At 41.8% G+C, this 16,014-nt stretch overlaps 1 protein-coding gene across 1 annotated transcript in view; it reads left to right on the top strand.

Moving 5' to 3' along the window:
• Positions 1 to 16,014, top strand: part of ap3b1a (adaptor related protein complex 3 subunit beta 1a) — a 124,195-nt gene that overhangs the window by 30,996 nt on the left and 77,185 nt on the right. The window contains exons 7-16 of the mRNA XM_083640945.1: positions 1,225 to 1,407; positions 1,921 to 2,073; positions 3,595 to 3,692; positions 4,555 to 4,609; positions 4,717 to 4,788; positions 4,913 to 4,975; positions 6,188 to 6,320; positions 6,504 to 6,613; positions 6,790 to 6,966; positions 13,861 to 14,047. Of these exons, the coding sequence (XP_083497071.1) occupies positions 1,225 to 1,407; positions 1,921 to 2,073; positions 3,595 to 3,692; positions 4,555 to 4,609; positions 4,717 to 4,788; positions 4,913 to 4,975; positions 6,188 to 6,320; positions 6,504 to 6,613; positions 6,790 to 6,966; positions 13,861 to 14,047 (1,231 nt within the window). The remainder of the gene's footprint in view (positions 1 to 1,224; positions 1,408 to 1,920; positions 2,074 to 3,594; positions 3,693 to 4,554; positions 4,610 to 4,716; positions 4,789 to 4,912; positions 4,976 to 6,187; positions 6,321 to 6,503; positions 6,614 to 6,789; positions 6,967 to 13,860; positions 14,048 to 16,014) is intronic.

Raw genomic sequence — 16,014 nt, forward strand, 5'->3', positions numbered from 1 at the left:
AATTCTACAGACAGGCAGCCTCGCACAGACAGGGTAGATACACGCAATCACATGCACACAATCAATGCAGGCTCATGACAGTGCTGATGGGCAAACACACAGGGTTCCCACAGAGGCCACCGGGGGCAGTCTGCTTTAATTGGGGAGTCCAGATTCTACTGCCTTTCCTTTCTTCTTCACCCTCCGTGCCCCCCCCCCCCCAAGTGAATGCTGTTTGCATATTAATACACCGCCATGTCAGCCAGTCAGTCAGTGAGTGAGGCAGCAGGCCGGTGGGAGGGAACATGCAACAGCCACAAATGAGGACTTTGTCCATGGGCATTATCCCACGGACACTATCCTACACCTCCCCCCACCCCGCCCATATGTCATTTTAAACGTCTTAAATATCAAGTAGGGGGAAAATATATAAGAAGAATATCATATAAGAAGGCAGTGTTCGATCATGTCTCTTATTGATGGATTGTCTTTCCCAAGACTGTGTGAAATGAGTTGTTAGAAACTTTATCTGCAATTATCCATCTAATTTTGCCTAGACTATTTAGAGCCTGGATCTTGTTTATTGTAATCAATGTTGCTGTAATTTACTTAATCAAGTGCAATAATAGTGAGTTTCATTTTTCAGAACAGTGTGATGTCCGTTAATGTGCGCGTATATTATGGCTTTGTATAAAGGTACATCATTTGTTTAGTTTTTCACTGTACGGTCGCTCATATATGTGACACAGTCTGTTGAAAGGAGTAACAAGTATGCAACCGTGAAATCGCACAAATCAAGATAAACGTCTTTCTTTCTTTCTTTCTTTCGTTGAAGAACACACTCAATATTACAATCAACAGTTTTAGGATCACTAAATGCTTATAATTTGTTCGCAAACTAAAAGCATGTTCAGGGGCAAACCAAGCTTGTTCACCAAGTTTCAGGGTGATTTTCTCTGAATGTTGCTTTTAGGAGTACGAACATTCAAATAAGCATAATCTTCTATTTTCAGATTCCAATGTATGACACATCATCTGAAAGCTTACAATCTGCACTTTCATAATCTATAAAAAAAAAAACTGAAAAATGACTTTGGTCTACTTGTTACCCCAAACACCAATCCCTGTCACATATTGTATGTCCTTATCTTTCATTTAGGTAAACATTGTCATGAACAGAGAAATATAGAACATCAATGTGACTTTCTGACTGTTCCTCTCCTCCTCTTCATAACGCGTGTGTAGCTGGTGGCCGGCAGTGTGGTGATGGCCTTTGAGGAGGTGTGTCCCGATCGTATCGACCTGATCCACAAGAACTACCGTAAGCTGTGCAACCTGCTGGTGGATGTGGAGGAGTGGGGCCAGGTGGTAATCATCTCCATGCTGACGCGCTATGCCAGGACCCAGTTCACCAGCCCCTGGCAGGAGGTGAGGCGGACACCACCCTAAGGACCTCACCCAAAAGGCCACCCACATGTCATGCCTAGAGCTCTGTTACCCCGCCCCCCACAACTGTTACGTTCGACAGAAATATTAACTTTATTTACCACTTTATTCCCATTGCAGGAAAGGAAAAAATAATAATTTTTGGCCTCCTGGCCTTCATCAGTGTCTATGAATAATGGGTTCACTTTTCTCTAATAACGTGAAGATACCCGGTGACACAGTTTAGCTTAGCTTATTTCAGTGTTATCACATTAGAAGCAATCCTCTGACAGGCAGAATGCAATGTCATTCATACTAAGTGTATAGTGCATATATTATGTTATGTCTGTCATAACAGGACTTAACCCATAGGAGACCATAATCCTTCAACTCAATTAAAGACATTTTTTTTTTTACTTGACAACTATAATATGATAAACATGGTGGCACGTCAGACGCTGCACCTGTGACAGTTCAATGCATTCATTGTTGTGCATTACGTTGTTTGTGTTTCAGGGTGTCATGTTTGACGAGAACAACGACAAGACCTTCTACGACTCTGACGAGGAGAAGAAAGAGCAGGCGGAGGCCAAGCCCTACGTCATGGACCCAGACCACAGACTGCTGCTCCGAAACACCAAGCCTCTGCTGCAGAGCAGGAACACTGCTGTGAGCTGGTCACACACTGAACACGCACGCGCGCACGCACGCACACACACACACACACACACACACACACACACACACACACACACACACACACACACACACACACACACACACACACACACACACACACACACACACACACACACACACACACACACACAGAGTATGTGAACAGCCATGATCAAGCTGGCAACTGATGCTCCTACTGCCCACTGCCGATGTAAGGCTGGGCGATAATTCAATATTACCGTTTATCATCTTTCAGTGCAATCATATTATCGTGATTATATGAGGATATTTTAATATCGTGACGCACATTTCTGCTGTCTTAATTGATGCACGTTTTATTTAAAAAAAAAGATAAAATTAGGTATGTTAGTAATATTATTTGAAAATTTCTATTTTGTTTTACATTACACCTATCACTACCATTCGGTTCAATGAGATGAACATTCATTTGATGACAGTATTTGACACGATTTTGCGTACATGAAAGAAAACATATTGTGATATCGAGAAAAGTCCTTATGCTTATCATGCAAGGATGCAAAACTAGTCCCCTTTAAATGACAGTCACCTTTTTGATGCCCAAATAGGGCACTTAAGTGAATGGCTTTAGTGGGTTTGTGTCTGCCCCCTGCTATCTGTCACCTTTTTCACTCTCCATGAGTTTGCATTCCTGATCACCATCTTGATTCCAACCCGTATCGCCCCAGCCCTAATTTGGTGATACACTTTCATCCACAAGCACGCATACATGGACACACTACAGGAGGACACACACACACGTAGTGCAGCCGCAAGATTGGAAAAAAAAAGATGAAGAGAGTGAGTTCAGATCTCCATCACCCACGACTCTCAAGGTCTGTGTGGCTGTAGCAGCAGGAGGAGAAATGCTCCTGAATGAAAGTGTTGATGAAAATGTGACGCGCTGTGTCTTTACCAGAGAAAACTCTCCGACATCCTCCATCTTCATCCACGCCTGAGCCGTCTCCTTCTGACACCGCTGTGGACAAATGTCCCTCTGCCTTTTAAAGACACAGCTGTGGACAAATGTCCCCTTGCCTTTTAAAGCAGCGCTGACAAATTACCTTTAGACTCATGAGTGCCTTTGTAGAGTCCTACAAAATGCATGTGAGGGATTATTTTTAAGCTTAGGCAGACAGGTAGTAAATATAGTAGATATTTTAAATAACTCAATTTCTAAAACAATAGTTTTCAGAGTTTTCCATTATATAAAAAAAAAGCATAAAAATAAGTAATAGTAGAATATATAAATAGAAAATTTGGGAAGCACTTAAAGAAAAGATGGTTAAAGAATAAAACAACCAATAACACACCAGCCAAAGATTACGCTTAAAAAAAAATATATATATATATATATATATATATATATATATATACATGTATATAAATAAAATATTTTAAAATGTTTTAAAATGCATTTGGATGTTGGAATTGCTTTGATGTGTGACTGGATGTTTTAAGTGTTGTCATCCTGCTGTGTTGATCTGTTTTCAGGTGGTGATGTCTGTTGCTCAGCTCTACTGGCATCTGGCCCCTACGCATGAAGTCGGCATCGTCACCAAGTCACTGGTTCGACTGCTAAGAAGCCACAGGTGAAGCACAAACTATACGACATGTGGCTTTTTGTCTCTTTCCTAGTCGACTACCATGAATGCTTTGATGGTTGCCATCGTCTTTCGATGTTGAGTTGGCCATATCTCTGTGTGCAGTGTTTCCCACAGGATTTTGAGAATTTGTGGTGGGGGACCGCAGACCCCCTAGGGGGGTGCGGGGGCGTGCCCCCCCGCAAGATTTTTTTAAACATTTGAAAGTAAAATGCATGAATTTGGTGTACTTTGAGAAAGCTTAAGAGCAAAATTAAAAGGCTAGATCTATGAAGAACATGTCATCATTACTGTGCTGTGGGTTTACAATGACAAACTAAATTTCTCCCTATAGGTCAGGGATACTCAACTTGCTTTGCCACTTTCGTGAAATGATAGAAGGCGAGGGGCCAGTTAATAAACAAACAATATACATTTTTCTGTAGCGGATTGTAGGTTTTTGGGGTGTCAGCCGGAGTTTAGGCTGACAGTGTTGTGCACACCGGATAGTTAGTTAGGTTAAGTTAGTTGGGTTAAGTACCGGTACATACATAAGTGCCTGGGTAGCGAGCAGATGGCGGTATTTGACAATTTAGCAGCTAAATCATAGATTATTGAAAGATATTCCATATTCCAGACTGAAATGCTATAACAGAAGTATTGGCCAGAATGACATGAACATTTATTGGACACTTATTCAGCGGATATCTTGCATGTTGCGTTCAGGTGCACTGTAAAAAAAAAAAAAAAAAAAAATTTTTTTGGTCAACATCTTATTGTGGCGGTCAAAATATTATTGTGGCGGCCCGCCACAAATTCCTTTATGTATGGGAAACACTGGTGTGTCATCTTTTCTTTGTCTTTTGCCCAGAGAGGTGCAGTACATTGTCCTCCAGAATATAGCCACTATGTCCATTCAGAGGAAGGTAAGAGTCTGCCTGTGGACAGTTTGTCTCCATACTCTACATTATGTGGAACATGTTGACCTATTTGATGCAGACTGTCTATAACATCATGAATCATCTCCACCCAGGGAATGTTTGAACCCTACATGAAGAGCTTCTATGTGAGATCGACAGATCCCACCCATATCAAAACACTCAAGGTAACAGCCAGTTTCCTTTGTGTATGATACAATAGTGCAACCCAACTGTTGCACAATGAAAGACCCCCTCCCATATGTTTGTTTTTTCTTTTTATTTATTTCTTTCTTTTATTGTATTTTTCAGCTGGAGATCCTGACCAACCTGGCAAATGAAGCCAACATCTCCACCATCCTGAGGGAATTTCAGGTTTGTCTGTTTCTCAATGATTTCATGATTTGTTAACTTGAACCACTCACTAATCAAAGGAACGAACCACTCACAGTGAAGGGGTAGCACCCGCTTATTAGATACTGCACACTGTAGATACTGCACCTCATGGAGACCTCTAAAAATGTCCTTCTATTCATAGTCCTTGTTCTTTAGACATACTGTAGATGTCAGCACCAGTGGCTTCTGCATTACATTACTGGCTTTCCCCGTGGAAGCTAGCTGGGAGGCTGGTGCTGGAAGTGGTGTTTGAGGACCAGTAGGAGCTTCTCTTCCCTCTGCGCTCGTGAATAATCTCCCCAATGCCCTAGGCAGAGACAGGGACTCTGTCCTGTGAGTGAGCACTGTCCTTCGGAGGAGACGTTAAACCGAAGTCCTGACTCTCTGTGGTCATTAAAGATCCCATCGTCACATTTGGCAAGAGTAGGGGTGTAACCCCGGTGCCCTGGCTAAATTCCCACACAGGTCTCCTTCCTTCATGGCAACCTACTGCAATCATCCTCGTTACTTAATTGGCACTGTCCTGGCTTTCTTCCAATTTTAAGCCGTCAGACGCCATAGACTTCCAACACGCAGTCGCGCACAGTACTGGCTGTCTTCTTACCTTGAGTCGGTACTTGATTGCAGCTCTCGCTCTCGTGCAGATGAAGAGATGAATGTTTGTTTGATGTAGGCTATAGAGTGTGTACGTGTACAGCGGCCTCGTTAAGTTCAAATCAAAATAACGTAACGTAGGTTCAAAAGGTTCAATATGGATTAAAGTATCAAAAATAAATGTATCGATAATCAACTTAAAGAGCGTGCAATGCGCGGTGCGGTGCGGTTGGAAACTGTTTCTCTCTGGCGTCTGTTTGCTGTGTCGCACACCTGGTTCAATTAATGTCTCTCACCGCTGTCGCACGTATAACACGTCATCGGCTGGTGACTCTCAATTACAGCCAAAAATACAAATAAGATAGAAGGGCTCCAACAGGCACATTCAGTCCTCGACTCTCCACCATGAGAGCTGATGTGTGGTGAGCATTCTGTTGCAAACTGGCTGCCATGCATCACACCCCAGATGGGTACTACACGTGGAGGTGGATGAGTTGAGACCCCCCCCCCTTCCTTGAGTATCTAGAAAGGCGCTATATAAATCCAATTAATTATTATGAATGCTCATTTTTAACTTGGTCGCCTCTGTTTTTTCAGACCTACGTGAAGAGCCAGGACAAGGCGTTTGCCGCAGCCACCATTCAGGCCATTGGCAGGTGTGCCACCAACATCTCTGAGGTGACCGACACCTGTCTCAACGGCCTCGTGCTGCTGCTTTCCAACAGAGATGGTAATATGGGATTTGTCATCCACTGTAAAACATCGCACCCTAAATGACCCTTACTGAACACAAATATAACAATGACCTTTTGCCATAAAGTTTGTCAGTTTCTCCATGACACACTGAAGTGCTGTAACTGCTCAGTGTTGTCCGTGTCTCTTTTAATAACTCGTGGTTGTCTCGTCTGCACAGAGACTGTGGTGGCCGAGAGTGTGGTCGTGATCAAGAAGCTGCTGCAGACCCAGCCCACGCAGCACAGCGACATCATCAAGCACATGGCCAAGCTCTTCGACAACATCACCGTACGAGCCGCCCTCTGCCATCTAACCTAATCTGCCAGCCGTTTGTATTTGATCGACGTGGAGATCAGGGCTGCTGCTAACCTGACGGGCTGGAGAATGTTAAATGCGACACCTGCGCAATAGTCTTCCAAGTAACTGTTGGGTTTTCTCTCTGATTTGTCAAACCAAACTGCCAGGTTCCCATGGCCCGAGCCAGCATCCTGTGGCTGATAGGGGAGTACTGTGAGCGGGTGCCAAAGATCGCGCCCGATGTTCTCCGCAAGATGGCCAAGAGCTTCACGGCAGAGGAGGACATCGTCAAGCTGCAGATCGTCAACCTGGCAGCCAAACTCTACCTGACCAACTCCAAGCAGGTACCCAAAAGCCAGCAGCAAGCCCGATTGGGTGCGAATATGGGGCCAGATTAGTAGTAGTAGTACGCATTTCTGACACACTCTCATTACCATGTACACGCTGAGTATTAGGAAAGTGATCATCATTACCATGTACACGCTGAGTATTAGGAAAGTGATCATCATTACCATGTACACGCTGAGTATTAGAAAAGTGATAAGCAGATTCATTACCATGTACACGCTGAGTATTAGGAAAGTGATCATCATTACCATGTACACGCTGAGTATTAGGAAAGTGATCATCATTACCATGTACACGCTGAGTATTAGGAAAGTGATAAGCAGATTCATTACCATGTACACGCTGAGTATTAGGAAAGTGATAAGCAGATTCATTACCATGTACACGCTGAGTATTAGAAAAGTGATAAGCAGATTCATTACCATGTACACGCTGAGTATTAGAAAAGTGATAAGCAGATTCATTCCCATGTACACGCTGAGTATTAGAAAAGTGATAAGCAGATTCATTCCCATGTACACGCTGAGTATTAGAAAAGTGATAAGCAGATTCATTACCATGTACACGCTGAGTATTAGAAAAGTGATAAGCAGATTCATTACCATGTACACGCTGAGTATTAGAAAAGTGATAAGCAGATTCATTCCCATGTACACGCTGAGTATTAGAAAAGTGATAAACAGATTCATTACCATGTACACGCTGAGTATTAGAAAAGTGATAAGCAGATTCATTCCCATGTACACGCTGAGTATTAGAAAAGTGATAAGCAGATTCATTACCATGTACACGCTGAGTATTAGAAAAGTGATAAGCAGATTCATTCCCATGTACACGCTGAGTATTAGGAAAGTGATAAGCAGATTCATTACCATGTACACGCTGAGTATTAGAAAAGTGATAAGCAGATTCATTACCATGTACACGCTGAGTATTAGAAAAGTGATAAGCAGATTCATTCCCATGTACACGCTGAGTATTAGAAAAGTGATAAGCAGATTCATTCCCATGTACACGCTGAGTATTAGAAAAGTGATAAGCAGATTCATTACCATGTACACGCTGAGTATTAGAAAAGTGATAAGCAGATTCATTACCATGTACACGCTGAGTATTAGAAAAGTGATAAGCAGATTCATTCCCATGTACACGCTGAGTATTAGAAAAGTGATAAACAGATTCATTACCATGTACACGCTGAGTATTAGAAAAGTGATAAGCAGATTCATTCCCATGTACACGCTGAGTATTAGAAAAGTGATAAGCAGATTCATTACCATGTACACGCTGAGTATTAGAAAAGTGATAAGCAGATTCATTACCATGTACACGCTGAGTATTAGAAAAGTGATAAGCAGATTCATTCCCATGTACACGCTGAGTATTAGAAAAGTGATAAGCAGATTCATTCCCATGTACACGCTGAGTATTAGAAAAGTGATAAGCAGATTCATTACCATGTACACGCTGAGTATTAGGAAAGTGATAAGCAGATTCATTACCATGTACACGCTGAGTATTAGGAAAGTGATAAGCAGATTCATTACCATGTACACGCTGAGTATTAGGAAAGTGATCATCATTACCATGTACACGCTGAGTATTAGGAAAGTGATCATCATTACCATGTACACGCTGAGTATTAGGAAAGTGATCATCATTACCATGTACACGCTGAGTATTAGGAAAGTGATAAGCAGATTCATTACCATGTACACGCTGAGTATTAGAAAAGTGATAAGCAGATTCATTCCCATGTACACGCTGAGTATTAGAAAAGTGATAAGCAGATTCATTACCATGTACACGCTGAGTATTAGAAAAGTGATAAGCAGATTCATTACCATGTACACGCTGAGTATTAGGAAAGTGATAAGCAGATTCATTACCATGTACACGCTGAGTATTAGAAAAGTGATAAGCAGATTCATTACCATGTACACGCTGAGTATTAGAAAAGTGATAAGCAGATTCATTCCCATGTACACGCTGAGTATTAGAAAAGTGATAAGCAGATTCATTCCCATGTACACGCTGAGTATTAGAAAAGTGATAAGCAGATTCATTACCATGTACACGCTGAGTATTAGAAAAGTGATAAGCAGATTCATTACCATGTACACGCTGAGTATTAGAAAAGTGATAAGCAGATTCATTCCCATGTACACGCTGAGTATTAGAAAAGTGATAAACAGATTCATTACCATGTACACGCTGAGTATTAGAAAAGTGATAAGCAGATTCATTCCCATGTACACGCTGAGTATTAGAAAAGTGATAAGCAGATTCATTACCATGTACACGCTGAGTATTAGAAAAGTGATAAGCAGATTCATTACCATGTACACGCTGAGTATTAGAAAAGTGATAAGCAGATTCATTCCCATGTACACGCTGAGTATTAGAAAAGTGATAAGCAGATTCATTCCCATGTACACGCTGAGTATTAGAAAAGTGATAAGCAGATTCATTACCATGTACACGCTGAGTATTAGGAAAGTGATAAGCAGATTCATTACCATGTACACGCTGAGTATTAGGAAAGTGATAAGCAGATTCATTACCATGTACACGCTGAGTATTAGGAAAGTGATCATCATTACCATGTACACGCTGAGTATTAGGAAAGTGATCATCATTACCATGTACACGCTGAGTATTAGGAAAGTGATCATCATTACCATGTACACGCTGAGTATTAGGAAAGTGATCATCATTACCATGTACACGCTGAGTATTAGGAAAGTGATCATCATTACCATGTACACGCTGAGTATTAGGAAAGTGATAAGCAGATTCATTACCATGTACACGCTGAGTATTAGAAAAGTGATAAGCAGATTCATTACCATGTACACGCTGAGTATTAGGAAAGTGATAAGCAGATTCATTACCATGTACACGCTGAGTATTAGAAAAGTGATAAACAGATTCATTACCATGTACACGCTGAGTATTAGAAAAGTGATAAGCAGATTCATTACCATGTACACGCTGAGTATTAGGAAAGTGATAAGCAGATTCATTACCATGTACACGCTGAGTATTAGAAAAGTGATAAGCAGATTCATTACCATGTACACGCTGAGTATTAGAAAAGTGATAAGCAGATTCATTACCATGTACACGCTGAGTATTAGGAAAGTGATAAGCAGATTCATTACCATGTACACGCTGAGTATTAGGAAAGTGATAAGCAGATTCATTACCATGTACACGCTGAGTATTAGAAAAGTGATAAGCAGATTCATTACCATGTACATGCTGAGTATTAGAAAAGTGATAAGCAGATTCATTACCATGTACACGCTGAGTATTAGAAAAGTGATAAACAGATTCATTACCATGTACACGCTGAGTATTAGAAAAGTGATAAACAGATTCATTACCATGTACACGCTGAGTATTAGGAAAGTGATAAGCAGATTCATTACCATGTACACGCTGAGTATTAGAAAAGTGATAAACAGATTCATTACCATGTACACGCTGAGTATTAGGAAAGTGATAAACAGATTCATTACCATGTACACGCTGAGTATTAGGAAAGTGATAAGCAGATTCATTACCATGTACATGCTGAGTATTAGAAAAGTGATAAACAGATTAATTACCATGTACACGCTGAGTATTAGGAAAGTGATAAGCAGATTCATTACCATGTACACGCTGAGTATTAGAAAAGTGATAAGCAGATTCATTACCATGTACATGCTGAGTATTAGGAAAGTGATAAGCAGATTCATTACCATGTACACGCTGAGTATTAGGAAAGTGATAAGCAGATTCATTACCATGTACACGCTGAGTATTAGGAAAGTGATAAGCAGATTCATTACCATGTACACGCTGAGTATTAGGAAAGTGATAAGCAGATTCATTACCATGTACACGCTGAGTATTAGAAAAGTGATAAGCAGATTTATTACCATGTACACGCTGAGTATTAGGAAAGTGATAAGCAGATTCATTACCATGTACACGCTGAGTATTAGAAAAGTGATAAGCAGATTCATTACCATGTACACGCTGAGTATTAGAAAAGTGATAAGCAGATTCTTGTCACCAAACGAAGCCCATAAATCATTCTTTGAGCTTTTCTTCTTCCACAGCTCAGGCCATGAGACTTGATTTACACAACTTTGTCCGGCAGTAATGGAGCCCTCCTCCTCCTCCTCCTCCTCCAGCTCTGAGCTAAATGCCCTGTTGAAGTGTACAGCTGTGAATGAGATGGCCTTCATGTCATGGCACATCTCCTCCTCGCCCTGCTTGGAGTCTACAGGTCCATTCAGTTAGATGGGGGGTGATTCTGGCCACTGAGCCGGCTGCTTCATGAGGCCAGACGCTCGCTCCTAAACGAGGAACGTCATCACAGCCTCTCGCTCCAGTAATGTGTCAGGCCTGGATGGAGACGGAGGGAGGTAGAGGCATGTAGGTGATGCATTAGAGCAGACCTGGGCAACTGGCGGCCCTCGGGCCACATGCGGCCCAGTGCACCTGAACGCAACATGCAAGATACCCGCTGAATAAGTGTCCAAATGTTCATGTCATTCTGGCCAATACTCCACTTCTGTTATAACATTTCAGTCTGGAATATGGAATATCTTTCAATAATCTTTATGACTAAAAGGCTAAAAGTAATCTCATGTGAAAGAAATGACTGTTCTACATTGAAGTAAAAAATAATTTAACTTGTTTGTTTTGGATTTTTTTTGCTTCAAGAGTGCATTTTTGTTCGTATGACCCTCAACACATGCTTTGAGAATCCCGGGCCACTTAACTGATACTTATGCTTAAATTAACCCATATAACTCATATTCTGGTTTATTTCAAGAAAAACATTTTGGCTAGTGGAAATTCTAATTGGCTGGTAACTTTAAAATCTAGCAGCCATATTGGCAGGTGGTCAAAAAAGGTGATATAGGAGTGAGAAAAGGATCAAATATTGGTGTTTAACACATTGAGTGCCAGCCATTTTTTCAATCCTGTAGGTAAGTTGTGCCAGGTTTTTTTTTGAGGATTCTGGCTCATTTTACAAGAGCCGAGGATTATTTTCTGTTAAGAATTCGTGAACACCAATCATCTAAAAATAACTAATAGAATGTGTGCTTTCTCTGTCTAAAAGAGTTAGTTTGCAGAGTTAGTAGTTATGTAGATATTAGCCGTTGAGTACAGCATGGTTTCAGAGATTTTCAGAGAGTTTGGAGATAAATGGATTTTTAGAACCACCTCACGTGCCTGTGATTATGGGTGCCCTTGTCTCCCACTCTGTGCGCTCTCTCTCTCTCTCTCTCTCTCTCTCTCTCTCCTCTCTCTCTCTCTCTCTCTCTAGAGAGAGAGAGAGAGAGGGAGAGAGCGAGAGCGAGAGGGAGAGTTGCTTCAACTCCTCCCTCCGTGGGCGTTCTTCTTGGCTGCAGCGGCCGTCACAAGCTTGTCACCAGTCTCAGTGCTTTGCTGCTGTCCTGTGCCTGTGGCTGCGCGGCCGCTGTTTGAGGAAGTCGGGATGGACTCGCTCGCTTCTTGGAGTTTTGGTTGAGAGAAGCTTTTGCGATTCTGGTCATATTTATGCTGCGTGTTTCAAAGTGTGTTCCACCTGTAATCTATTATGTAAATTTGCAATCCCGCATCGCCAGCAATCAGCGCGAAAACGAAAGCGTTTTCCCCCATCCATTTTCATGAGAATGGCTGGGGTGAGAATGGCGTGACAAGTTAAAAAAATGCTTGTCTTCCTCTAGTCAGGAGAGCACTGTCGCCACTTAGTGGTCGGTAAAATAGATTATACACATTCTCTTGCTCCAATAGTGATCTCGAAGATGTAAAAGGGGTTGATTGATGTCCCACCGTCAAAAAAAAAAAATGTTTATGTAAGACGAGATATCTCGGCTCTGGCACTCAACGTGTTAAGACTGAATGATGACATCACAACTGTTCATTTAAAATTAGTTATTCCTCTAAACCTGACTTCAAATGCCCCAAATGTTTTTGCGCCGGCGCCGTTCGGCCCCCAACCCTCAGCAAAATCTGGCCCTTTGGTAGCGAGGACATTTTTTTGTGGTCCCCTCTATCATCAAAGTTCCTGGGTTATGGCATGACAATATTTGTTCGGCCCCCCGGCAACAATCTTGGTTTCTCATGTGGCCCCCCATGACAAATAATTGCCCACCCCTCCATTAGAGTCATAACGCTGCCTTCCACACACTAGTACTACTAACTCTTGTTTGTAGGCCTCCCTAAATAATATAGCTCTATCTTTGGCCATCACAAAGAAGGCAGAGGGATGGTTTGTCACTCATCCAGCTTGAATTCAGGTCCAAACCTGCAAGCCTGGTCACAAGCATCCTGATCACATGACCTCACGGATCAGTCTGGAGTCTAGAGACCCACAGCCATTTCCATGGGCGGGAGTATGGATCACTAGCCTGGTAAACCAGCCGGTCACGTGACCTCACATTCTGTTATGTTACCAGAGCAATCTAGTAAGAGAGTGGTGCCAGCGGAGGTCCAAAATGCGTGACTCATGAGCCAATGACTAGCCAGGAAGGGGGCTCTCGCGAGACGTTTGAATGCTCAAATGAAGCTGATAATATACAATTTGATTCTTTAAACGTCTGACCCTTTCACAGTACACATCACAAACGGTCCATTTTGCTGCAACTCGACAGTGCTGCTGAATCCAGAAACCTTACTTCCTGGAACTCTTGAGAGTAAAAAACTGGCCCCTTGGAGTGAATGTCACTCCACTGTCACGACTCTTCTATATACATGGCATTCTATATACAGAATGTGAGGTCATGTTATCAAGATTGTCTTTACCAGGCTACAAACCTGCCGGAGTAGAAAAAGAAGAAGGGCGTACAATGCTTATATATTGACTCCTCTCTGTCCCTCAGACCAAGCTGTTAACGCAGTACATCCTGAACCTCGGCAAATACGACCCGAACTACGACATCAGAGACCGAACACGCTTCATAAGACAGCTGATTGTTCCCAACGAGAAGAGCGGCGCCCTCAGCAAGTACGCCCGACGCATCCTGTTGGCCCCCAAACCAGCTCCGGTCCTCGAGTCTGCCTTCAAAGGTACATACATACAGTACATACATACATACATACATTCATACATACATACATACATTCATACATACATACAATACATACATACATTACATTCATACATTACATACATACAGTACATACATACAGTACATACATACATACATTACATACATACATTACATTCATACATACATACAATACATTCATACATTACATACATACAGTACATACATACAGTACATACATACATTCATACATACATACATTCATACATACATACATACAATACATTCATACATTACATACATACAGTACATAAATACAGTACATACATACATACATTACATAACATACATACATTACATTCATACATTACATACATACATTACATACATACAGTACATACATACATTCATACATACATACAATACATACATACATTACATTCATACATTACATACATACATACATACATACATACATACATACATAACATAACATACATACAGTACATCAGGGATACTCAACTTGCTTTGCCCAGGGGCCACTTTTGTAAATGGTAAAATGGTAAATGGCCTGCATTTATATAGCGCTTTTATCCAAAGCGCTTTACAGTCAGTAGGTACATTCACCCATTCACACACCGATGGCGGCAGGTTACCACGCAGGGTGCTGGCACACCAACGGGAGCAATTTGGGGTTCAGTCAGTGTCTTGCCCAAGGACACTCCGACATGCAGACTGGAGGAGCCGGGAATCGAACCACCGACCTCTTTCATCCAAAGCGATTAGTGGACGACCCGCTCTACCTCCTGAGCTACAGCCGCCCCTTTTGTAAAATGATAGGAGGCAAGGGGTTAGTTAATAAACACACATTAATATTAATTTTTCTGTAGCAGATTGTAGGTTTTTGAGGTGTCAGTTTAGTCTGACAATTTCATGCACTTTCATGGAATTGTAGATTGAATACTTGCCAAAACAGAGAAGGGGAGGGAATCCTCTGAATCCATATGAACTGGACCTCTGTTTCATATGTAGCGGTGTTAAGTCCAGTAGTATGCAAGGTTGTTCCAGGCAATAGTGTTTTTTATTATTCTAGTGTGTCTGTCTCTCTGAAGGGCAGTGAGGTCACACCCCTTTACCTAGGACTAATGAGATGGGTAAATTGCTGAGCTAATGCTAACCTTTTTCAGACACTGAGAGAGAGAGAAGAAAATCTAATTTAGCTGTCTCCTCTCTCTCTCTCTCTCTGCCCTCTCTTTCTCTCTCGCCCCCCTCCCTCTCCCTCTTCCCTGACAAAAGGAACAGAAACCGAAAACATTAAAATTCTGCGGCGGTTTGCACCTACTGGATGTTTATGGAAAGCGTTAACCACTCCTGTCATTCTTAATATTCGCAATTTAAGTCCTTCCTCCCCCCCCTCTCTTTTTGTTAGAAAAGCACAGTTTTTTAGAGCATACCTCCCAAGGCACAGACTGATTACCTTCCTGTATTGACCACTAGGGAGGGAGAGGCGTGCGCGCACCTCCATATTAAAGATGTCTGTGTTTATACAGTGACATTTACCCATTGGCTCACTCATTAAGAGAAGACCGAGGCGACCTTGAGGGGCCCCCCCTCTCTCCCCATTTCTCCACAGCTCATTACAATTCCCTTATTGTCGCTCTTATCTTTTGTTTTATTCATCTACTAATAAAACAAACTTTGCTGATGCTGCCAAGCCGACATTTTTCACCCCTCTGGCTGGGTATCGCCACTGATTTCCCGATACGATTCCGATACACATTAGGGTCCCGATTTGATTTCTGATTTGTTAAGATATGATTTCAAAATCAATATTTCAGCTACAATACCAATTTTTGCTTGGATCTCAAAGAGATTCGGAAAGAACTAATGTTGTAAATTGTACAAGGAACCCTCTAACCTGGTGCATTATAAGAAATATTCATGTTTATGAGATTGTACTAAGAACCAAACCACTCGAGTCTAACG

Source organism: Poromitra crassiceps (genome assembly GCF_964638095.1).
Source record: "Poromitra crassiceps genome assembly, chromosome: 8".
NCBI lineage: Eukaryota > Metazoa > Chordata > Actinopteri > Beryciformes > Melamphaidae > Poromitra > Poromitra crassiceps.